Raw genomic sequence first — 27140 nt, forward strand, 5'->3', positions numbered from 1 at the left:
AATTTAAAATTCAGTGGAAAGTCTCCATAATAGAATGAAGGAGGCAGAAGAAAGAATCTCAGAATTGAACTTATTTCTAGTCATAATTTGGAAACAATCAAAAATTTGGAAGCAGAGCTGGGTCAAACTAAAAAAAAAAAAAAGTATTCAAGAATTAAGAGACATTATTAAAAGACCAAATATAAGAGTTATGAGAGTTTCAGAAGGCACAGCAAGAGAAGCTGTGTTTAAAAATGTATTTGATGAAATAAAAAAGAAAAACACCCCTAATATGGAGAAAGAATTGGGAAAAGACATCTAGGAGGGACACAGAACTCCCAACAGGGTTGACCAAAAGTGATCTTTACAACACATGATAATCAAGCTCTCTTCAGTTGAACATAAGAAAAAGATCCTTAAATGTGCTTATGAAAAAGATCAAGTGACATATAGAGGAGCAACAATCAGACTCACAGCTGAGACCTCTCACAGGAAATTCTACAGGCCAGAAGAGCATGGAACAACATATTCCTGATTCTAAAAGTTAAAAAAATTTGTTGGCCCAGAATAACACACCCAGCAAAGCTTTCCTTTGTCTTTGAAAATGAAATAAAATTCTTTCACAGTAGAGAAAACCTCAAAGAATACACCCTTCCAGCCTGCCATACAAATGATATTTAAAGATGTTCCCTTAACAAAACAAAGGAATAGCACCCACGAAAACCAAAAGCAAATGTGAAGAACATCACAGTAAAATAATAACAAAAGACTAAATGAAACAATAAACAACCCATTGCTAAAATGACAGAACAAATTTACCAGCTATTCATATTAACCATGAATATAAATGACTTAAACTCATCAATGAAATGCTGTAAGTTAATGGACCGGATCAAAAAACAAAACCCATCTATTTGTTGCCTACAGGAGATATATCTCACCAACAAAGATCAGAGTAAACTATCTCATGGATTTTGATGTTTTTCTATTTCTTTTCATTTTCTATTTAGCTTCATTTCTTCAAAACAGTTTTTCTTCTCATTAAATTCTTCACTGACTCACAGGTCATACAGTAGCTTCATTTTCTTCAAGAAGGTTCTTGATTTTCTTTTTCATTTCTTTCGTGACACATTAATCATTCAGTAGAATGCAATTTAACTTCATGGCATTGTAAATTTCTATTCTTCCTGCTGTTCATTTTGTTTTGTGGCGTTTCATTCAAGAGGATGTATAGTAACCATGTAATGGAGACTGTCATATCCAGATGTGAGGATACAATGCAGTATGCATCTCTACTTTCAAATCAAAGATGGACTCCCAATGAAACTGTTAACTATATCTTGACAAAAGAATGCTGGATGTCCATACTCACAATGATGAACTTATGACTGTTTGTGAGGAACTATACTATTGTGATAAGATGGCAGAAATCAGTGGGGTGAGGGTCAAGGAAATCCCAGAGCTTATTGAACTGTATCACAAAATAATAATAACAATAATAATAATAATAAAGAGGAAATAGAAATGGCTTAAATATCTATATCTATATATATATATAGGCATATATATGGAGCTTATATATATATATGGCTTAAATATCTATATCTATATCTATATATAGGCATATATATGGAGCTAGGCATCCATTTTACACAACTTTGAGTATATATATCTATATCTATATCTATATCTATATCTATAGATATAGATATTTAAGCCATTATATATATATATATATATATACCAGGGCATTTTTACAAAGCAGGATGTCATCTGCTTGCTCTTTGAACCTAAATTTCAAGGAAATAGGACTGTCAAAAATCCATGAATTCAAAAAGAGAAATTGAATGTTTTAAAGTTCTTTCTTGTTCTCCCTAATCTTTACAGAAATATAAAAGGAACTTGAATGGCTTTCTTAAAAGTAATGTAATGATAAGACATAGAAAACGAAATACCTTTGGCAACAAAGGGGAGTTATTAATGAAGCCCAGAGGCTTTAAAAACTCTTGCATTATACAATAATCCAGTAATTTTTATCCCCTTTTCTCATTAAAATAGTTAACAAAATAGTTCTCTGGAAAGTGCAACTAGTTTTTTTTCTCCTTAGGTGGAAATGTTAATTGATGATAAAGTGGCTTAAAGGAAAGTAACAGAAAGAACAATGGAAGTAAAAACAAAACAAAAAACCCTTAACAATAGATTAGATCAACAGAAGGATCACTAAGTGAGAGATTACTGAGCTAAAAAAAAAAAGTGCTAATCGGATTACATTCAATCAAAAGCTAAATGAAAACAGTAAAAGTCATGTCAATTTGAGGGTCTCCACCTTATGCACACATTTTCAAGTAGGTGTAAACCATCCTACAAACAGCCTTCAAACCTACCTTCAACTGTCGTCTTTTTCTACGATTTTAAAAGAAAAGCTTATTCATGCCACAGTATTACAGGAAAAATTTTCTGGTTAAAGGGTCCAAACCATCATCATAAGCTTATTCTGTTTTTCCACAAACTTTCTGAATTGTGTGTGTGCAAATCATACAGAATTTAATACACATATATACACACTGACACTTTTTCCAATGCCCAATCCCACTGCTAGCATTCTCAGGAGGCTGCACGTGGTAAGCTCTCCTTAGCATGGCTTTTTGCAGCCTGCAGAGAAAAAACAAAGGAGGAGGGTTTCTTTGCCTTCTTGTGTTAATGCAAACCCTTAGCCAATCCTAAAGAACCTTCATACACAGATTTATACCACTCTCCTGGATGTCTCTGGAGGCAGATAGTGGATGGCTTATTTACTGTTTTGTTGTTGGGGATGTTTGTAGGCAGAGGCAAGAACCAAAGTGGGTTAGAGTTACTTAGATTATATATTTTTTACAATTTAGTGTGAAATAAAGCTATACCTCATATTAAAATAACTTCTTTAGAAGTGAGCAGAATAGATTTCTACCTGACTGTTCTTTCAAAGGTTAAAGAAGAGAGAGAATGTGTGTGTTTATGCTTGTGTATTAACTAGACACAATTGAAAGGATTAACAATTATTCCGCACCCAGGCTGAGAATCAGACAAACAGTACTATCGACTTTATCAAACTGAGAAAGCCTAAGAAACATATTGGTATAGCTACAAAATAAACCTGATGGTTAACTCACCTCTACAAACCATAAAACTGGAACAAATAGGTGGAGAGTAAAGGCAAATTTGATTCAATGCTACTTCTGCCCCACCTGGCCAGACATGATGAGCTAGGCATCCATTTTACACAACTTTGAGTAAAACTTAATCTTAGTATAAAAAGTGTGGGCTTGCCTCTGGAAACCTGGGCTTAAGTGCAGGTTCACCCACTTACAGGAGGAGCATGGACATGCCATATATCCAGTTTGTGTTTCAATCTCTTCAGCTGTGTAAAATGGAGTAATAATAATACTTCAATCAAAATAGTTTCTTTGGAGATTGTCCAAGCTATTAAAATGCAACAATGTCAGACATTCAGTTAGTCTCCAATCAACATCATTTACTATCACTATCATTACTGATAACAGAGATACCACCAGGGAAATCGGAGGGGAATTTTGTACCAGCCACAGGCAAAAAAGGATTCTAAACTTAGTTACATCATATTGGCATTGAAACATATGGCAATACATTCTACACATTTCTTTCAAATCAAACATTAGCAAAAGTCATGGACTCCAAGCCAGCTATATTTCAGGATCTCTCAGTTTTCCTAGGTGGAGAGCAGCTGAGAACCACAGTCAGCCCTTTGGGCTTGTCCTTGGTTTTGCCAAATAACAACAACAGAAAACATTTACAATTCTGGGTTTAAATTGGAAGTACTTTTATAGATTGATGTCAACTAGGGGCTATGGAGTACAATTCAAACGTTTTACTGAAGTCATTATAGAAATAAAGTATGATGAAGATTATTCAGATCACATTGCACCTGAAAGTAGCTTACGAATTCTTCCTGTTGGTGAATGGGGAAAAAAATAGTAAAATTACAGTGGAGACGGTGAGTCTGCAAGTGGTATGAACTGGTTCAGTACCACATGGCTATTTCATTTAAATGCAGGAGTTACAAATCATTCAAAAGTAGAAGGGTTTATTGAAACTTTACAGAAGAGATGGGCATATCTGGGTATTCAAATAATACAGAGGGGACTGGAGGAACAGGGTTGTGCAAAGCAGTCCTTTCAGATACACAAGAACTTCAATAGCTCAGAGGAAAGAAAGGACAAATCTTTAAGATCCCTAAACAGTAATGAGTCTTTTTCTGGAACAGAGTTCAAGTTGGAGCAGAATTACGAGATGGGAGAAAGAACCTTCTATCTAGCGATAAGCATTTTGGGCTTTAATGTTAAAGAATGGAAGCTATTACAGGGACTGGCGGCATGGCCTAGCAGCTAAAGTCCTCACCTTGAACGCGCCCTGGGATCCCATACGGCCACAAGTTCTAATCCCGGCAGCTACCCTTCCCATTCAGCTCCCTGCTTGTGGCCTGGGAAAGCGGTCGAGGACAGCCCAAAGCCTTGGGACCCTGCACCCGCGTGGGAGACTCGGAAGAGGTTCCTGGATCCTGGCTTCAGATCGGCATAGCATCAGCCATTACACTCACTTGGGGAGTAAATCATTGGATGGAAGATCTTCCTCTCTGTCTCTCCTCCTCTCTGTATATCTGACTTTCCAATAAATAAATAAATAAATAATTTTTTTAAAAAAGAAAGTTATTACAGATCTTAGGAACTGACAATGACAGAACATGGGTAAGGGAGACAAAACCCTGGAGGCAAAAATGCCCAGATTCTATTAATTTCACCTAACCTTTCTATCAGAGAGACTGCCACGGGCCCAACATTGGGGCCTAACTGGTAAAGCCTCCATCTGCAATGCCAGCATTCAATATGGACATCAGTTGGTAACCCAGCTGCTCTGCTTCTGATCCAGCTTCCTGCCAACAACCTAGGAAAGCAGTTCAGATGACTCAAGTACTCGGGCACCTGCCATCCACAGGGAAGACCCACAAGATGCTCCTGGCTCCGTGCTTGGCCATTAAAGCCATCTGAGGAGTAAACCAGGGGCCAGAAAATTCTGTGTCTGTGTGTGTATGTATATGTGTGTTTGTGTGCATGTAACTATCTTTCAAATAAATCTTTAAAATAGACTTACCATGTGAAACCATGTCATATTTTATCTGTGTCGCTTTTCTGATGACTGCTTCCACGTAGATCATATTTTTTCTTGAGACATTACAGTTTAGTTAGTGATCATGAGAGTAAACTTGGGTTAAAAGCTAAATTAGTTCAAATCCAAGTTTTACTGTGTCCTTAACATGTATGTAACTCAAGAGATAACGCAGAACCTGAGACAAAATGCTGTTTTAGACATGAAACTGATATTGTTTTGGGATGCTAGTACAGGGTCGTGTGTTTGGAAGCCACACCTCCCCTACCAGTGTGTGTGTGTGTGTGTGTGTGTGTGTGTGTGTGTGTGTGTATAACCTATCTTTTTGCCTATCTGTGAGTCAGAGGACACATCCCCATTATTACCTGGGACTGGGGCAGGTAGTGTTATGTTATTGTGTAACCACTCCCCTCTCAAGATCCTTTAAAAATCCCATGTTGGGGAGGGGCTCGCTCTCTTGGTTACGTGCTGTCTCGCTCGCATTTGGGCTCTTGGCCCCTCGCACAGCCGCTTGCTTTCTTGCTTTCCACAGACAGACTCTGAAGACAGAGTTGGTGATCTCTCTACATAACCCTTTCACTTCCTGGCTTGCTTTCCCTGAATGTGGCCCTTGTATGTCTGTATTCCTCAATCTCTGAAAAAATCTTACTACTTCCTTAAGGCATTATGAAGGGAGAGGCAGGAACCTAGGAAATAAATCTTGGGCCCAAACCTGGAACACAACATAATCGCCTGACATACATAAAGTGATTAGAACAAATCCCGGAACACAGTAGCGAGAATTGTTTGCCATCATCAATGGGAAGTTTCTGGAGGTCCAACTTTGAATGAACTCATTTCTTTAAACGTATCTAACACAGGATTTAGTAGTAAACAATTAAATACAGTGAGGAAGAAGGGAGATTACCAAACCTTTTAAATTGGGAAAACAACAACAGGATTAAGGGAAGGCAGGTATGGAAGCCATTTGTGAACCAAAGTGTATGCGATCTTTGGTTTAAGACAACTTTAGACTAAAATAATTGTAGGTCACAGTAGCTTTAGCAGCTCTGGAATATTTGAGACAGTGAGAGTACAAGCATAATTCAGCAGTCTGCTACTTAAAAGCAAGAGCAGATGTTTCAGGATACCGGCTTGCAACTGAGCTTTTAACAGTAATTAAGACTCCTTTCTCTCCACTGAGTTCAAATTAGTTAGGTGTTACTGTATTCATATTCATCATTTTATCTCAGCCTGTTTAATATAAATTATACTTGAGCACTAAGAATTACATGAAGTAAAATCCCACATTTTAAAGGATTATTAAAGAAACAACCATTTTATTAGACTGTCTCTTTAAACAGTAAAACACTTAAGATTACAGTAATGAAAGATGGCTTAGCACTTACCCTGAATCACAGAAACAATTCCACAGTCCTTGGCCATGACTCCAGAGTAAGCGATTGAAAACTCGGTTGAAAAGCCGATATAAATTTACTTCCTCGACATCAGGCACCTTCCAGATGCGTGGAAGAACTGTACGAATACTCGATTTTACTATGTCCAAAACCTAGTGGAAAAGACAAGTTACTTAAAATCAGGTATGGACATGTGTTTGTAAAATTCAAACATGACACCTGCATCTCCACAAAATTAAACAACATAGGACGAGACATCCAGAAATAGATCTACTTGTTTATGAAATGTTGATATACGACAAAGGCAGCAAGTCAGACTGTGGTTCAGTACATGGAAATTTAGAAGTATTGATCTTTACAAGAAAGAACAGGTAAAACTGAATCCTGACTTCACTCAACTAACAGATATTAACTTTCAAGGAAGGTTTTAAAAGTGTTAAGAAAACTAGTCATTGAGTATGTTAAGTGAAAAGATTACTTTGAATCACATAGGCATGAATCATAAAAGATGAACAATTCTGACTTTATTAAAATTCAGCATGTGGGCATTGTGGTCCAGCAAGCTGAATTGCCACGTGGGATTTCCACAGGGGCTGAGATCGACCCTGCCCCTGTTCTAAGCCAGCTTCCTTCTTACGCACCTGAGTTGCAGCAGATGATGGCTGAAGTACTTGGGTTGCTGTTACCCAGTAGGAAACCAGTCTGATACTCCTGGCTTCTGGTTTTAGCCTAACTCACTCATGGCTGTGGCAAAAAATTGGTGAAAAAAACTCTTGGATGGAAGATACTCTCTCTGTGTCTCTCCCTTTCTGACTTTCACTCTGCCTTTCAAACAAATAAAACTTTACAAATGTAAGAAATAATGTTCACTAAGATGTGTTCGAGAAAAAGAAAAAGATCAAAGAATTACCTGGGAAAATATATCCAAAGCAAATATATCCAACAAAATATTACTATCAGTAATACATCAAAAAGGCATAAAAAGTGCAACTATTTACAAATAGGTATTTCACAAGATGAAGTAAGAATAACAATTTGTAAAATTTTACAAAACTGTAAAATGACAGTAAAAAAAGACTTCTAAATGCAAAGGCTGCATAAAACATGAAGAACTAGAAGCAGATAAAAAAGTAATTTGCTTTTTATATATATGTTTATAAAGCTGCACTAGGTATCTTAGACGAAGGTAAATTTAGAACAAAGATCTGTTTAAAGATCAGTTCAGTAGAGATTTCCAAACTAACATTATGTTTAGAGAAGACCCACTGCTGTTTCTTACACTGGACAAAGGAAAGCTATGCCCCTCTTCCCTTCCTGTTCTAGTTTCCTTTCCCTGGGAACAGGCAGCTTGGGAATCCTACAGGTCGTGTGTATCATGCAAGCAGAGTGGGTACAGGATCAAGCAGTCTGTAAGAGATACTGTTCTGGAAAAACTCAATATTACTAATAATGAATGCTTTAAAGAGGAATTTTTTAAAACTTTAACATGAATTATTCAAAATAATACTGATGAAATATGCATGTCAGACATTAATTCATGCATTTTATTTTTTACTATTTTCATTGAAACTGCTGATGTCTTTGTTTTTTTAATGTGGAAAGCACTACTCTTAACTGGTACAATATAAGAATCAACACTAGCAATAATGATAAATTGAAATCACTTCTCTTCTCAATTTTCCTGAATACTATATTAGTGCATAGTAGGACACCAAAAACAGCCAAGATGACCCTTAAATTAGTCTCAAGAATAATTAGGCTTTATGTAAAATAACTAAAATGAAAAGTGTTATCAATCCCGTAAACTTTAACATTAGCTCAAATTAATCAGTCTTCACATTATATTATGAAATAATTATATCCAGCTTTAAAATGATATAGTAATTAAGATTATAGGTTATTCATTTTTTTTTAAACACAGTATACAACAAAATGTACATGATACACAAGAACCGAAGAGAAGGACAGCCTGCGTGTATTGGCTGCTTAGCGTAAACCACTGTGCTGGGTACACTATTTACAGGAGACCCTTGCTATGATTTGAAAACAATATGGAGCTCAAACTCATGCAGGTGATTAGATATCAGGATCATGGTTAATACTGAGAGTGGATGCAATTATGGTGCTTAGGGGTAGACATAGAATATGTTAGGTCACTGAGGGCATGTCCCAAGAAGCTAGTTCTCAGGAGGCTCTCCCTCTCTCCCTCTCTCTCCTCCCTAGCACACCATGTGGTATTTCCTGTACTTCTACACACATACTTGGCGATTGCCATTTTCTTGCCATACCAGGTGGATAAAATAATGGGGTCTTCCCAAAACCTGCAGTGTGATCCTCCAAAACCATGACAAAATAAGCTCCTTCGTTTGAAAGTAGCTTGTCTTAGATATTCCACTTGAGGAAAAACTGATCCTATTGAAAATTGGAACCATGAAAGGGATCATTACTCTAGCTATAGCTGAACACATGGAGATGGATTTGGAATTGGTGAACTGACAAATGAGAAAATTTGGAGAAAGATTAAGGAAAGGTTGCGATGTTACAAGCAGAAAAATGATGGGCAATTCAGATGCACACTCAGGATTTTGGCAGAAATGTAGGTCATAAAGGCCATGCTGATGAGATTACTGAGGCGAATAAGGATTTATTTTCTTTTGGGTAGAATGGCAGAAAGGAAGAGAGAAAAAGATATTGCATCCATGAGCTCACTTCCCCAGTGGGCAGGACAGTTAGGGCTGGGTTAAGCCAAGCCAGGAGGCAGGAACTCTAACCACATTTTCCACGTGCTTGTATGGGTCCAAGTATCATCTTCCGCTGCTTTTCCAAATACCTTAGCAGGGAGCTAGTTCAGAAGCAAAGCAGCCTGAATTCAAACTGGTGCTCTGATGTGGGATCTGGAGTCTTAGGTAGACGCTCAATGTGCTAAATCACAATTCCAGCCATGGTGATAAGGATTCTATTGAAAACTGACCACCGTTGTCACAGCATGGAATGGAACTTGACTGCATTGTGTCTCTGTCCTGATTCTTTACAGGAGGCTGAGTTGAGAAGTGGTGGACTGGTTCATTTGGCAGACAAGATTCAAACCAGCAAAGGATTCAGACTGTAGAATGGGTATTATTGGCCATGTTCAGTCAGTTACACAGTGAGAATAAAGAACATAAAGAGTAGAAAGATTTGAAATATCTTTAGCCCGACCTGAGAAGGAACAAAGAAAAAGCATGTTCAATAGAGTGTGGTGCAGAAACAGCTTGCTTAGGAAAGGAGCTCAGGTAACAGGATGCCATGTGCTAACTGGTAAGACAATGGAGAAAAGGCCTGAAGGGCACCTTAAAAATCTTCAAAATGCCCCTCCATCCCAGTCCTATTATAGGCCCAGAAGTACAAATTTGTTTCAAAGACCTTCCAGAGCATAAACTTTTCAGAAAAGAGCCCTGAGGCTTCCTGCTCACCTACAGCCAGCTCTAGGTTCTGGCTTGCCAGCAAAGTACCCCAAAGCAACCACTGACTTGGTTCAAGCTGGCATAGAGACAGTTCCTGCTGGAGACAGACCTTGGCATCATCCTTGTGATGCTGGCTTTGCAGGTGTGCAGGATGCAAGAAAGTTATGAGATAATACCACTAACACTAGTGTGTAGCCTCAGAGAGCAGCCATGCAGGGCAGACAACACAGTCATGGGAAGCAAGGGAGTACCCCCTCCAATTTCATGGGATATCTAAGACAACTGGAAATGAGGAGGAACGGTCATGGATGTGGAGCCACTGTAAAAAGCCTGCAGTCAGGCAACTTTAAGCAGAAATGTGATGCCAACAGCAGCTACAGTCTCTGCCAGAGGAACAGTAAGTGATGCTGCACAGATGAGACTCTAACTTGTGAGAAGTGAACATCACACTGAGCAGTGCAGCTATTGCAGCAGAACTGCCTTTCCCACACTGTGTCCAGGAGCTCTATGAGTTCATGTTTGCTCATTTTAGTTCTTGCTTTGTCCTGTCACTCACACACACCTGCCTTTCGAATGGAAAGATGTAACCTATGCACATCTGTCCATTGTATCCTGTAAGTGTATGACTGGGATTTTTTGAAGGTTCACAGCCTGAGGAATCTTCCTGGAGTCTTGGACATGACTTTGGATTTCTACATCAATGCTGAATTAAAGCTTCAGAATGATTGTTACAGTGCAAGGAAGATGGACATGAGTATCAAAGAGCCAGGGTGAAATGTTATGCTCGGACTATGACACAACACCTGAACTCAGATGACTAAAGCTCAAAGACATGATATATGGTAGTAAGAGGGTGGAGACTCAGTGTACTTACAGTGTCTAAGGGCTATGTTGCTCTCCCCCAGCTTCCTAGCTCGCCATGTCACCATGTGATTGCTCCTGGGCACAATGACCACGGCCATCCTCCAGCCTCTCCAGATGATTGGGCCAGTGGAGCAAACCAATTTTGGACCACTGGTCTACAACATCAGGAGCCCAAACAGGCCTTTCTTGCAAGCAGCTTCTTTTAGGTTTCTCATGGTAGTGATGAAAATCTGACTTCACACAACTCTCCTAGATGCTATTCTGCTTATATTTTGTTCTTGATTTAGAAGAAACTTTGAAAGTGTGACAGTCTGGTGTTCCCAGCCCTTACATGACTAAAAGTAGCAATTTCAGAATGTGGGTAAGGAGTTCTATATGGGGGAATTTTGCTTCACTCCTAATGTTTCCTCTAATGTAAAGATAGAAAATATGTCAGGCAACTTAGCACCTCTGCTAGCATCTTTGCTAAGGAAGCATTTCCTATATAGGCAGGGGCTGAGAATGCATGCTCTCCCCAATTCCTTTTCAGAGCAACCCACAGGGCATAGACATTCTTTTCTCCTTGCCTCTTTTCATTTTATTTATTTTTAAAGATTAATTGGTTGGTTGGCTGGTTGATTGATTTAAAAAGCTGAGCTACAGAGAGAGCTGTCACTTCCCAAATGGCCACAATGGCCAGAGTTGGACCAGACCAAAGCGAAGAACCCGGAACTCCATCTGAATCTCTCTCATGGGTGCCAGGGGCTTAAGCATTTGAGCCATACTCTGTAAGTTTCTCATGTGCATCAGTAGGAAGCTGGAGTGGAAGTGGAGCAACCACGACTTCCACCCACTATGCAACAACACTAGTTCCAATTGCTTCTGATTTTCAACAAGTTTTTGCAAGAAGGCAAGCTCTGGTTGTGGGGCGAGAGCTGGAACCGTTTGCAAGCTAGGCTGCCCAGGCTCTCCCTGTCACAGCTGTGAAGGATGATGATATGGACTAACTCACTCCAGGGACTTCACAGGTGGGGACAGAGCAATTTCACCATCAGTAAAATACCTACTGAATAATTTCATGAAGGCAGAGTACAAGCAGGCAAGAAAGCAGGCTGCAATGAGGTAAATGTGTGTCAGTTCTATTTGTAAATTTTTTGGAATTCTAGTGCTTTGAGGTTAAAATAAATTGTTGGAAGATGAATCATTTGTGAAACACATAGACAAATGGTCAATGAGATACCCTTGTTTTCATCTATGACACCAAGTAAGGCCAACTCACAGTGCATGGGTATCCATTTCCTTGCATTATGGCTTTTAAAAGCATCCTTACTCAACATTAAGCTTTCCAAAGGAAAAAAAATAAATGATTTAGTCAAATGACAGCATTAATAAAATAAGATTTGTATTTTCCATATGAAATATAGCACATTTGAAGGTGTAATGCACACAGACAAACTCATATTTTGCAAGAACATACAGATGTTGAATGACAAACTACTCCATATGGCTGAACAGTTGGTCCTAAATTAAAATAATAGCAAGAGGTGAGGGCAGTTTAGAAATAACATTAAAATCACTACATGCTGTACTAATGATGCATGCAGCCATAGCTATGGGGTAAAGGCAGCTTCGCTGAAGCAAAACTAACAGCATCAATGTCAGCCCAAATGAAAAGGAGATGAAAAATAATAACATCAAGACACATGCAGAAGCAACTATGGTAGGTATTAAACAGAAGCTGCTATTCAGAGAAGAAATGCTTAATAAACTAGAGAATCCTAGAATGTTAAAATAAGTGGAAATATGGTACTCTCCATCCTCTCATTTTAGCTTAAGCCTGGGTATCACATTAGAGAAGAAATTTATCAGCAAATTTGGCATTTCTCACAGCCCAGCAACACTGCAGCATTTTCATACTTTTACATATCCTCTCCACAGACAACACGAGTACAGAGAAACTGCACTCCTGGAAGAAGGCTAAATTATGTTAAGTTTGGAGTTATTACAACATGACACTAAATAAGATTAACTAGTTCCATTTTCACCTAGTGAGGATCTTTTGCAGTATTTAATTTCCATGCCTTTGATCTTTAAATTTTATACCCATTAAAGAAAACCAAAGTAAAGCAAATAATTTTATTTTATTTCCTAGAACATAAAAAAGAAAGCATGTGGGACACTTTATGTGTATGGTATTCTAAGCAAAGAGTTTTACAATAGTCTAGCAAACAGCGAGTAAATGTTTTCATCCTGAAAGAAGACTCACATTTCAACAATTGCCTGTAAATGGAATTAAGATGCTATTCCACACGCAGAATAGTGCTTAGGATATGGCAGACCATCAACAAATATCTTTTGAAGGTATGTTTGAGTGAATAAATAAATGCCCTCAATATCTCCAAAGGATCTTGCATGGTGCTTATTTTTGAAATTGCAACCATTAAAAGTTTGTTACATTAAACTGTACCCTACACAAACTTTGTGGTGGCCTTGGGGACATTATACTTACATCAGCCTGTTTAAAAGATGGCAGGTAGCTAGCTGACGGCTTCTCTGCTCAGAATTGCAACAGAAGCTTCCTGCACAGGGCCTGTAGCCAAGGATTGAGCACAGCTGGGAAACGTGAAGGGCTCCCTCTCCTGAGTGGGATCCCTCTGACAGGTAGTCTTTTCTCTGGGTCCCCACCATCAGAACCACAGACTTTCTCAGAACTGAATGAAACCTGAGGCTCTTCCTACCCCAACATCCCATCCCTTCAAAGGAGTCAGACCTGCACTACATTCTGAAGGTCTTTTTGATTATTGAAGATCTCTCTCCTCTTTACCTTTCCTGAGTATATTCCCTTGTAACTCTCCTTACTTCTAATTCCTGTGCTTCACAGAGGACTGAGAGCTGGCAAAGCTTTCCAATGATTATCGACTATTATCACAGCCGAAGTAGGAGGAATCTGATTAATCCATATCTAATGGAAATTAGGAAAGGGCTTTGGCTTTTTAAACAGGTAAGTTTTTTTATTATATCTCATTCTGCCTTCCAAAGCAGACCTACATTTCCAGGTTTATTTTTACTTTCTAGATGCAGTGTTTGGTTTTACAAGGTAATAACACAAATTCCAAATTCATAGTCAAAAGCATGGTTAATATGTTATAAGCCAGTCAATTCCTTACCCTCATTTCTACATATTCTACAAACTCTGTATAGAAAGAATTCTTGGTAACATATAAATACATGTGAGAAATAACCTTGCTTGAAGGTCCTTGGAAGGAAAAAAAAAAAAATCAAGCTGCCTTTCAGCCCTTCTACAGCTAGAGTTCATCCCCAAAATGGAGTCTGTGTTCCTCACAAGAACTCTCCTGTAATTAGGATCACAGACATCACAGGAGTTATGAGAGGTCCCCCACCAAAGGCCAGGGTCAGAAGCAAACCAATAGGACTGCAAGTCCCCTTCTTCTACCAAACATTGCTTCTCAAATTCCATCATGCAAACCTCATGGCCCACTGCACTTGGACTCAAATTATTCCTATTGTTACAAAAAAAAAAAGTATTTTGCTCTCTAATCATTTCACCTCTGATTTTATATGAAATGAACTTGAAACAAAGAAGATGTAAGAAATGATAATTATGCACACACACATTTTATATATATATATACACTCACATATAAATAAATCAATGAGCACATCTAATTTTGTTCCAGTGGTTATTTTCTTCTGGGATGATTTTTGACTATTGCACACATTAAATATTGAGTCAATGCACAAAATGTTAAAAACAAAACAAAACAAAACAAAACCTCCTGGGCTGGCATCATAAGTTAATCCTTGGCTTAGGCAGCTACAGCCCACAACAAAGTTATGGATCAATCCCACTTTGAATCCATTTGGCAACCAATTTGCCTGAAAAGGGAGTGAATGATGGCCCAAACACTCGTGCCCCTGTGATGCGCATGAGAGACCCAGATGGAGTTCCTGGTTCCAGACTTTAAGAAATGAGAAGAAATTAGAGTTTGTCTGGGCCCCGCGCAGTGGCGCAGTGGTTAAGGTCCTCGCCTTGCATTCCTGGTGCTTGGTGCTTCTTCTAGGTCTCCCCCTTGGGTTACAGGGCCCCAAGCATTTGGACCATCCTTTGGCTGCCTTCAAGGCCATGAGCTGGGAGTTAGATCAAAAGTGGAGCTGCCAGAATACACACAAACCAGCACTTCATGGAACCTGGATGATGCAGCCATCAGTTTTGACCCTTGCCACGGCACAGGCCCTCATTTAATATATTGATATCCCTTTACTGTAAAATATTTAAAGGAAAAATGCAATCTCCAAGGTAATGTTGACCTTTCTGGACATTTCAATAAACCTTCTGATTGAATTTATCAGCAGGAAGAAAACAGAGAAAGTCCTTATTGGTGTCTGCCACATGTTTTGAGTTCTTCAATGACACCTTTTTCCACGTCACTGATTTTTCTAGCAAGGAAACCATGTGCCACATGACCAACAGGATGAAGGTGACTGCTGACCAAGATGAATCCTCACCATACACTGCCAGGCTCGCTGCCCAGGATGTTGCCCAGAGGTGTAAGAAGCTGGGCATTACTGCTCTACACATCAAACTGTGGGCCACAAGAAGAAATAGGACCATCATCCACAGACCCAGGCCCCAGTGAGCTCTCAGAGCCCTTGCCTGCTCGGGGATGAAACTGAGTGAATTGAGGATGTCACCCCAGCCCCTCTGACAGTATCCACAGGAAGGGGGTCACCATGGTCACCACCTGTGAGCAGGACTCCGTAGATTATTGTCTGCTAATAAATGGTCATCGTGTTAAAAAAAAAAAAATGAAAGCCATCTAATCAGAAAGAGACTGCCTCTTGAAAGACAGACAAAAACAGTTGGCCCTTATTGCTCCAAACCCAGAATGTTCCCAGATATCTAAGGTGGGACCTCAGATAGCTGGGGGATACACAGACTCCTGAAAATTCCTCACTTGGGTATTATTTCTTGTTTGTATCCTTCACCCATGATTAGTAAAATCCGGGTTTCTATTCTAATGAACTCTTGTTTAATGCCCCCAATCCATAGTCTTTTGCTGTACTTTCAGTTAATATCTATTATGGAACAAAACTCAACAGAAAACAATTAAATTTTATGGTTGCCAAAAAATTAATTTAATCTCTACTGACAAACATACAGGTTGCGTCAAATATTTTGGTCTCACAAATACACGTACACTGGAAAGAACGTGTCTATAAACCTTTTGTAGATTCAAGCTATTCATCTGTGGTGGAATAAATGATGGAAACGGTTTTGCTGAGTCATAAGCTGGTGAACATTTATAGTCATAATAAATAGATATAGTAAATTACCTTCCTATAGGATTAGAGCAATATATTTGCCCTCTAATATTATTGTAAAAGACTCTTATTCATGCAGTTCTCATCACAGGCTATTATTTGTCTTACTGATTTTTGCCAATATGATGGTCTTCGCTTACTTTTTCTTCATCATTGATGCGATTGAGGATCTAGTTAGTCTGAAGATGCATAAAGCGCCTTTTCATGGCCTTTGGATTATATGCTTTGCCATTTTATACATACATACAAACGTCTGTGGCTGTAAACTAGAATCTCTTTTGTTGATATAGATGTGAGATTTTCTTTTGCTGATTGATTTGTAGGAAGTATCAGTTTCTTGGGGTTACTTTCATTTTATGTGCTTCAAATATCTTTTTCTCAAACCATCAGTCCATCCCACCAATAGTAATTCCCTTCCCCACGTATGTTTTTAACTTGGTTTCAGATGTGTTATCATTTGTAAGTTTACATAATCAAATCTGTAGGTCTTTTCCTTTAATTCTTCCAGATTTTAGCACTTGCTTCAGAAATGTCCCCACTCTAAGATTATAAACACATTCTTCCATATTTTCTTCCAAATCTTTATTTAGTATTTTCCTTGTTACATATGAAACTGTAATCTATATCACCGTATCTAATAAGGCCCCAACTTAATTTTCTTACAAATACACAAAATCAATTATTTCATTTCCACTCACCAGAAAAAAATTCTTTTCTCCACTGACTTAAAATGCTAAATTCATCATGCTCTATAACATACGTGTTTATCATAATGTCTATTAGAGTATGAATTTCTCTTAATTCTCTTTTTAATCTTCAGAATAAAGATCAGTGCCTGACACAAAGTAAATGCTCATAAATATTTGTTGAAGAACTGAACAAAAAAACAGGCATGTTTAAAGTTTGTGACGTCAGCTGAAATATCCTAGCTTAATATGTATCCTAAAAGGGAGAAATCATTTCTGAGCATCACTTACTTTTCGTTGCTTAACAGAGTCCAATTTAATAAGCCAATATGATGCCACTTTTGTTTTATGATACTTCCAGTTATCGATGATCTGTTTGAAGAAGACAAACATTGAATTTAGAATGTTCATCAGAAGTACTAGAGAAATAGATAAGCAGATAAAAACTGAATTAATTTGTACAATGAGAGCACTATATTATGATTTTCAATAAACAGTGCTCACTTCCATAAAAGCATGTGTACGAACATTTTTAATACAGAAATGTTGGTGGAAATATCTAAACCTGAAGCTGTCTCTGCATGGTGTACCAGGAAGGCAATCTCCAATGAGTCAATGTCAAAAGTCCTCAGACATATAAGTTTGGGGAAGATTTTCTACTGTGATTCCAAGGGCTGCATTTACCGTATTAGGCATAGTAGAATACAAGCAATATAACAGAGGTAGCCTACATAGAATTAGCATTCTATCATCTCCTTTTGTTATACGTTGTAGTAATATATAACAGACATTTCAAAATTTTACAACATATAGTGAACATGAAGTAAATAATATCTGATATAATTATTAAAAATTCTTCTTTATTAATTATATAAGCCTGTACAAATTCTTTATGAAACAATTACATTAGCCACAACTATTAGATTTGCTCTATGATCATCTAATTGTATTGAGTCAGAGGTGGAATATAATGAAAATGTTTATGTAAAGCAGAAAATTAAAAGTGAGTGCTTTAAATTATTGGCTTTACTTAGAAAAAACCTTTTTATTGAAAAGTTGAACTAGAATAAAACATGTAGAATAATCCTTTATAATCAGTATTATCTTCCCTCCTTTTCTTGTGATGTATTAAGTAGCAGCTCACTTGCAAACACGACATAATTTTAATTTTTAAAAGAATATGTTAACAATGAAACACATATTTGTAACACTGGTTATAAAGTCATGATTAGAAGGATAGATTGCCACTATTGATGGGACTAAACAATCACTTTTGTTATTGCTCTGCTATTTTGGCTTTTGTTTGTACATATCTGCTCTGACAAGTCTAAAATAATACTAACCACATAAAAAAATTTCATGGCTAAGGTTTTTAATCTTACAGATGGCCACTAGATGGTGCCCTATGGCTCCCAGAAAATATTTCATTACTTAAAGAATTATCCAGAAATGATCATCTAAAAAGTATGTATCTATGAAGAAACACTCTTTCACTAAAAATTTTGATAACTTAAGACTATGTTTCTGAATTAAGAGTAAAACCCTAACTTTATTAGGAATGTTCAGACACATCACTATTTTAGAATGTTCTACTAAAAAGTGCAAACAGTGCAAACAGGTATTTGCCAACATGCACATACACACACATCCACAAAACCCAGCATAAGTCATTTTAAAATTACACCCAAAAATAGGATATTCAAGGCTTCACATTTAAAAATCGTTGACACATTATGTCAAGAGACATCCCATTGCATATTAGATCTCACCAAATCTTTGTAAGAGCAAGATTAACCTGGAATTTTTTTAATCACCAAGGACAATAATTATTTAATACTAATTATTCTTACTTGATGAAAGAGTCTTATCATTAAAACAATACTTATACTAAAAGATATTTTGCATTGCTAATTATATATAGGATCTCGCTGATCAGGAATCATGATAATTAAAATTAAACCCCTGTATTTTCTAAAGCTTATAGAGGTTAAAAAGAACATCAATTAGGTTTGCGATGTAATTGAGTCTAATGCCATTGGGAAATAAATTTTAATATTTTTAGAAGGACAGAGGATATGAGCTCCATGGCATACTCACATCTTGTATCAGAAGCTCAGATTCTGCGTCTGATTTTCCTGGAAAGCGGATCTGCATGTCCTTGAGAACAGTCAAGGTTTGATGTGTTAACTCGTCTCCTTGTTCTTTTGTTTTCAAATGCTGCAAAGACTCACTCTTAAATCGAAAAGAACACAGATATTTGGAAGGATCGTATTGCAATGTGCCAGTATGATCCAAAAGATATTTCTAGGTAAAAATGATATACTTTCAAACTGAAAAAATTGCAAAAAAAATCATTTTTTATATTCGCAAATCCTTAGCATTCAATGGATATGAACTTCTACAGCATCTTTCACACTTCCACACAACTTCACTGGCACAAAATGCTTAAAAATGTGTTCAGTAAATACTTCCTACCCAGTTTGATTTTATAAATAAGCCTCAGTCAAACTTTTCTTCCTCTTCCTCCTTCCTCTCCCTTTCCTTCTTCTATGTTTTCTCATCCCTTCTCCTCCTCCATCTTTTTTGTTTGTTTGTTTTGTTTTGTTTTTTGCTTTATAAGACAGGCAGAGAGACAGAAATTGCCTACCAACAATTTCACTCCCCAAGTACCAAGATAAAGCCAGACTGAAACCAGGAGATAGATATTCAATTCAGGTCACCCAGATGGTCAGTGGGTTTCAACTAATTGAGCCACCAAGTGCTGCCTACTAGGACATCAACAACAAGATGGAGCTGCGATAAAGGTCAGACATTACAAGATGGGATGCGAGTATCCCAAATAGCAGGTTAAACAGTAAGTTAAATGCCTGCCCCAGCTATTTTTAATTAGAAAAAAAAAAAATCACTCATTGTTCCCAAATGAGATTCATTCACAGCTATTTCCTAACCCTAACTCTTCCCTTTCGAAACACCATTAACATTAACTAAACAAATTAATCATTGGCTTTAGTAATGAGTTTAAAGCTACTTTTACTGAAAGTAAACTTCCCTGCAAAATAAATTGCCTTCAACACTAAATTTCTGATACCCATGCTAAGAAGGGAATACTATATGTTGATTTATCATACCAAAAAAAGTATAAACAGCATTGTAATGAAGTGTTCTCAGAAAAACTCATTTTTTAGAATATTAATCGGTTGTCCTAAGTATAATTTTCCAGACAAAAAATTTCCCCCAAATTTCAGACTGCACAGTACATTGTAAAATTACATAGTTAGTAGATTTGCCCTACTATTTTCTTATTATTGCACCAGCAAATGAAAAATAAAATAGTGCTCATTTTCCATGACCACCCTCAAGCTCTGTGATACAGTGAAGCCTGCTTTGTAAGATGCCATACTATATCACAATCTAACACAAATGGTTGATCCAAACGCCAAAGGCTCATGAGCTGAAAAACGAAAGGAGGCTGGACTCAGTTTGGTGTCCTCAGCTGATTTCCTTTGCCACATAGATTCTGGCAGAGGACAGTGCTTCCTGCAAACATAAAAGACCCAGAAGATGACTCACCACCTGAGAGCTGGTGGAGCTGGCATCATCACTGTGTGGCAGGTGCTTCACATAGGAGGAGGCACGGTTTAAGGAATGTGACCTAGGTGTTGAAGTCGGCCGTGACACGGATATCACCTGTTGAGCAGAAAAGGGGCGGTTGTCCGCACTGGTGGGCGACTGAGCAGAGATGGACCGAGGACAGCTGACTGACCGCCTCATGGCATCTAAGGATGATGGAGAAGAGGGAAAGTATAGTAGCAGTGCTAGCAGAAATCCCCCCATAATTGGTCTATAGAAATTGAAAATTAGAACAGGTGGCAGCTGAGTGACAAAGTCAAAGCACAGTCATCTTCATGAGAATATGAGTTTGGAATTAGTTCTTTCATTTAAATAGTGAACTTGGTGCAGAATCTCCATGATGCAGAAAGAATAACTGTCAATAGTGCTGTAATAATATGTTTTGAAGTATGAAAAATGGAAAGCAGAAGAAAAGATGATTCCACTGATGAAATCCTTTTATTACCCAGCTGCTGTGCAGAGTGCCACTTTCAGTTTAGCCCTTGCACAAAACCTCAGACGTAGGGACCCGCATGGTCCAGAAGCTCAGAGAAAGAACCTTCCCAAGGTCACACAGCAAGTAAGCAGCCAAGCTCAAGTTCCAATCCTAACCTGAGTACCTTCACCTCCCTCTTTCTATAGCACCATGATGGCATTCCACAGCTTTGGAATTAGATAGGCAGTTTACTAGAGGCTATGTTTAAGTGAAAGGGTTTGCAAAATCATAGTGAGGGCTGGAAAGTAATCCAGAAAGTGTCCAGAGCAAACACATGGTTCAGAATACAGGGACCATTAGTAAATAATAAGATGGAAGAAAGCCATCCCAAGCACATTTAAATGCATAATAATTGCTTTAAGGATCATATCAAAAAGACAGCCTTTGCATTCATAAGAGTGAAGAACTTAAAAGTCTAGATTAAATTCAATTAGTAAAAGGTTTAAATGAAAAAATAACATAGATCTCCAGGGTGGTTGTCAGAAAAAAATATCTAGGGGAAACCACAGAATGTCTTCCCCCATGCATACTGAGAAGATTTAAGAAAGAGAACCAATTGCTCCAGATGAATTTTGATTCCTGGCAAAGGGAAACATATTAGCATTTAATGCTATCAACATTTTAATCTTTTGAAAGCTCATATGGCCTATATATCCTTTGTTCTATATTCTTACTGTGCTTGGGGAATACATCAATCTTCATTAATTAAATAATCTAATAAAACTTACATGAAGTCAGGTTGAATAACCAAATAGTCCTTTTCATTAACTGTTGAAAAAAATTAAACCTTCATAAAGGTCAAAGACATAAGTCTACTAATTACGGATGCATTTCTAAAAGAAATTTTGAGTAGAAAATGAACCTAATGTAGATTCTATAGAGTACAAAAAAGCATTCTCTTTAAAGCCATAGACGTGTAAAAAGAGGGGATGATGAGATGGTTTAGCAAGCTAATCCTCTACCTGCGACGCCAGCATCTCACATGGGCATCATTTTGTGTTCTGGCTGATCCAGTTCTGATTCAGCTCCCTGATTTTGACCTGGGAAAGCAGCAAAGAACGGCCATCATCCTTGAGCCCCTGTTTCCATCTGGGAGACCCAGAGGAAGCTCCTGGCCACAGGCTCTTGGTTCCTAACCTTAAACTGACTAAGTCCCAGCTACTGAGGCCATTGGGAAAGGAACCAGAGGATGGCAGACCTCTCTTTGTATCTCCTCTCTCAGTAAAAATCTGCTTTTCAAATGTAAATGAATAAATAATAATAAAAAAGGACTTCTTGTCTTCTACATACGGCCTCACAGTACTCTTTGAAGGGACACTGCTTCCCAAGAAAGACTTCTTCGGGAACATGTCACTTATCAATCCTTGGGCTTTTAAATAAAGAACTGTACAGATTTACTACATATAATGGTGCAACTTCTATCAAGAAAAATGCCCCAGATCATGTGCTGCTAACCATGCTGTAGTTCCCTTTGAGTACTTAAGATGCAGATTTGGATCTGTGTAGACTGATGAGACGATAGGAGGAAAATATTGCTCTTGAATTGTAAGAGTCCAATTTTCAGCTGCATATAGTATACATTCATACAGAATAACTAAGTAGGCAAACATGTCAATAATATATTTGAGTAGATTGATAAAAAATGGTAGTAACTTACACCCATAAGCATAAAAAATGGTTTCTATACTTTTTCATATGATTAAATTATATCAAAGCAACATATATCGCTTTGAAGTTACAGCAAGTTTGCATTTCCCAGGCTAGCTATCTAAGAAAGCACTACACGGAATCTGGAACTTGTTCTGCAGTCACTTGCGTCCATGTTGAAAACAAACTCAAGGAAAACTTGTGGCTACAGTGATAGTGAAAGAGTAAACAGAAAAAAAAATGAAAAAAAAAAACCTTGCTATACTATAATTCCTAAGTAGTGTAAAAGAAATTATAACTAATCAGAAAAGAGATTCATAATTAAATTAGGCTGGCAATAAAATGAGAATCTGTATTTAATATATTTTTCAATCTGCATTGTGCTTCAGTACATTATTGCCTGGTCTCAATTTATTAACGGACTAACTGAACGCAAAGAACAGTTCAGAACTGTAAAGAATCCTAGCTTTCTCCCTGTGTCCCTTCCATTCATGTGGCTATAGATGAACCCATTATCTGAGAGAAGAGGGATTTTAAAACTGACAAAATTTGGACAGGAAAAAATGTCACCTTCCGAAGCAGAAATAATAAAGGCATACTTACACAGAAACACAACGAAAGCACTTAGAGCATCCTTAAGCAGGAAAGGAAGCAACTGAAAAATAGTTTACAAACGCTGGAACAGGAGCTCACTAAGCATTTCTTGAATGAGTAAATAAATAAATGAGATGGAATATAACACATCATTTCCCTTCCAAATACATAAACCTCAACAACAACAAGCACAGTAGTGGCATTGTAGAATCATTTAAATTCTGTTGATTGGATCTGCATTCTTGATGTATTTTGTCACAAGCATGGAAGGCCAGTTTTAAAATGTCAGCATTATTGGGGGAGCTAATATAATAAACCATTGCTCAAGAACAATATGTATTGCATGGCTAAACTGGTCTCTAGCATTCCAGGCAATGGAGCAGAAGGCATACAGAGCTAGGAAGACAGGGGTTCCCTAAGTCCAGGCTGAAGGCAGTGTCAGGAAGGGGCTTTCTAAAACAGTCTGGGCAAACAGCAGCACCACACTAGATACTGGAGATTGAAGAGTAAACGAAAGACAGGAAAGGGGAAGAACGAGAGAATGCTCAAAGAAGGAAAAGCAGGCAGAGAGGAAAGGAGGCAGGAAAGGAGCATAGGGAAGTTGGCTGACTGAGGTCCTAAATACTTCCTACGCACCAAAAGTCCTGACTTCAGTGCTTACCCGAGATGAATATAGGAGGGAACAACACTTCAACTATTTCTCAATTGTGTGGTTCACAGATACATTCAAGTCAAATGCCTAGAGAGATACACACATTTTTAAAAATAGGCGATTGTATAAAACAAAGTGAGTGACAGATGGGGACACGGACTGAAACACGAGTCTTCAAGATGTTCAGGGAAGTATGCAGCTCCTTTTGGTTGCATAGATCCTTGAACTTCTTGTGGTCTCTTACTGCTGGCTTTAAAGAGAAAGGACTCAGCAGATCAGCCATGAGGCACATACGCTACATGACCCACGCAAAAAAATCTGTCACTTCACAAAAACTTTGAGTTACACAAGACTGAATCCTTAACGCAACGCAAACCTCTTGTTTTCTATTTGTAGAACCCGACAGGGACTCAGGGCTGAGCCCAAGTCTGGTTAGAAGCGGAAATAGACAGAAACCAGGTCTCCTTGTACAAGATGAGGACCCGTTTGGCCTAAGGACTTTTTCCTGAGATCAACAATTTCTGTTTCATAATTCTTCATAGTACCAACCGAAGTATAAGAAACTGACTTACTGGATTGTTGAATTAATTTGTAGTGGCTGGAGTGTTTAAGATTATATGTAACTTGCTTATCTCCTTTTTTATGTTCATAATCTTCTTTTTCATTTTCATCAGATTCTGAAGAGCTGCTGCTACTTTCACAGCTGCTGTCACTGCTGTAGTACTTCTGTTTTTTCATTATTTCCGTGCTCTCAGGCATAGAACACAGTGGCTAAAATAAAGGATAGACAGTACGTTGTTAGAATTATTTTAAAAGGCTTACTAACACAATTAACTGCTATTCACAAAGCCCCTCCTTACTCTGGCAGCCTATCACTGAAGGCTAGGTTACTCTGTTACCTAGCCTGTTACACTATTTACAGTTCTGTTTCTGCAAATATCCTGGCCTATTTAATGTAGCTCAGCCATGATAAGGAAACTGCTATTTTGACATGATTGAAATAAAAGCGCCACAGTATTCATGAATAGGGAAAACCAAGATAGAGGAAACACATCTAAGATGAAAACAAAAAAATTCTTACATAGAATCAAATTTTCTTCAGTTCATACTTAGAGATAACTTATCAAGACTTAGAGAAGTCCTTTTGTTGCATCATTAAAATCCAGTCATTTAATAACTGTATATGTGTACATATTGGTGTTTGTGTGTATATATGTGTATGGCAGAGTAAGAACAAGTGGGAAGTAAGTGGGAGATGGGGGGAAGAACGGGCAAGGGGGTCAAAGGAAATAGGGAAGCAGATTGCAAAGCCAGCCTAGGGAAGGCCACATCTTAAAACAACTCAACAGCCTCTCCACTCAGAAAAGGTATAGCAGGAAGAAAACCACTGCTTATCTGGACTATTCTCTGTAGGTACTGAGCAAAAATTGTTTTTAAAACTCATTAGATTTCCACTTTCCCAGCTGGGCACAAATAACTCATGTCTTCTGGCATACAAGGTCTGGCCATAACATTGCTGTTAAATGCCCATGGTACATTTTTCAAAACCAGACAATGTAAAGGTCAATGTCCTGGATATTTATTAAGAGAAAGTTTCTTTAGGTAAATCTTGACAGATTCAAAACGCCATAAAATGACGTACCCACAACTCTATTATAGGAATCACTGTTCTCCTGTCATCCCAATTAATGTATTTCCATTGATGCCAATGAGGGAATAGCAGAGAAGATACGTAGGACAGCTTTCCTACAGAAAAAAAATGTGTACAGTCGAGACTAAGTGTTGTTGCTCCATTATTTTAAGAGACTACTTATTATATACACCATATGCTTCATATTCCTGCTGGGAGAGGTTCCTGGAGTTGTAAACACTAGTTGCTTCTTTCTTTTAAATCAAATAAAAATGTTTTGACATTAGCATGCACCATAGAGAAATCTCCTTGGATACCAAGGGACTTCACAAAAAGATGGTATATCCTCCAGAGTAAGTATGTAGGAGAAAAATCTTTCACAAAAAAGCCTTTCACAAAGAGCCTAGAATACATAGCATACCATAGGATGCTCTTTAAGTTACCGACTTTGTAAAGGAAGAAAAATAATCAGAAAAAGAAAGTAGTTCAATACACTTAGGATACTAAATGGTGTCTAAAAATATGTTTCCCTTTTGATGGGATAATATTTGCTGAGTACTAAGAATGTTCAAAGAGATACGCATAAAAACATTTACCAGTGGCACAATCAAACATTTTGACAGTCTTGGGGCATATGAATTCTAGAGGAAGGATGTTTCTTCAGAAGTTTAGCATAGCCAGAAGAAACAGTGGCACAATCAGGCTTGCCAGTGGTGCCTTCCTTCAGGTAGCAAACAGCTTTAAGGATTCTTAAGGAGCTCGACTATATAAGGAGTTATTCGACCCTATAAAGAATCACAAGGGGAAATGGACAGCTGAACCTTGTGTCACAGATGCACTGGGGACTTTTTGATCAATAAACTGTTCAAGCAATAATTAGAAGTCACAGCAGCATATAGTCTACAGTTTTGTAAATAATGAATCCAATTCATAAACTGGTATCGAAATATGATACAAATTGCTTATTTTTATGTTCCATCTTATTGTGAGATTGCTCACATATAAAATGTATAAAAATACCAAAAATAATACCCATCACATTACCATTCAATTAAAAAAATACTGCTCATACTTTATATGGTGTTTACTATTGCTGTAGTAAACTTCTTAGATTTCCAAATAGGAGAGAAATTATTACAAATACCAGTTTTATTTAACCCTAATCATCTCGAATTATCCTTACCCCAAAAAAGATATTGGAAATCAATGTTCAGCAAGTAATATCCTCCTTCTAAAAAAAAGAACTATTTTCAAGTTTGGTTCACTTTGGATTCTTGCAAAAATAAATCCAAAATTAAAAATGTTTCAAATTCAGACTAGTTATGCTGCTCTGAAATTGTCCAATTAATTTGATTTCAAACGTATAACTACTTCTGACTACTTGCCTAGAATGAGTGTGTTGGAAAAATTACAATGTGATTTTTGCCCTTCAAAACATTTTTACTTTTGTTTGCATAAGTCTTACATAAATGAAACAAAGGGAATTATTAGACAATCCAAGTCTATTTGTCCTTTTGCCAGATGACTGTTCCCACAAAGTGTTTCATGCTCAATTTACTGAATTAAAACAATTACTAATCAAAGCTTAGAAATCCCACAATATTTCCCAAAGTGAAGTTATGACTCACGAAGAGACACTCTTC

General features: G+C 37.6%; 1 protein-coding gene across 2 annotated transcripts in view; it reads right to left on the reverse strand.

Moving 5' to 3' along the window:
• Positions 1 to 27140, reverse strand: part of TTLL7 (tubulin tyrosine ligase like 7) — an 87681-nt gene that overhangs the window by 18321 nt on the left and 42220 nt on the right. Inside the window, exons 14-18 of one of the 2 annotated variants that reach the window (XM_040987351.1) lie at positions 24440 to 24638; positions 20443 to 20645; positions 18967 to 19101; positions 17161 to 17241; positions 6546 to 6706 (exon numbers count right to left, since the gene is read on the reverse strand). In XM_040987351.1, coding sequence (XP_040843285.1) covers positions 6546 to 6706; positions 17161 to 17241; positions 18967 to 19101; positions 20443 to 20645; positions 24440 to 24638 — 779 coding nt within the window. Of the gene's footprint in view, positions 1 to 6545; positions 6707 to 17160; positions 17242 to 18966; positions 19102 to 20439; positions 20646 to 24439; positions 24639 to 27140 lie in introns of both variants that reach the window. The other variant, XM_040987350.1, reaches the window with a different exon arrangement.

The sequence above is a fragment of the Ochotona curzoniae genome, unplaced genomic scaffold (genome assembly GCF_017591425.1).
Source record: "Ochotona curzoniae isolate NIBS_2020 unplaced genomic scaffold, NIBS_Ocur_1.0 contig_4612, whole genome shotgun sequence".
In the NCBI taxonomy this organism is placed as follows: Eukaryota; Metazoa; Chordata; class Mammalia; order Lagomorpha; family Ochotonidae; genus Ochotona; species Ochotona curzoniae.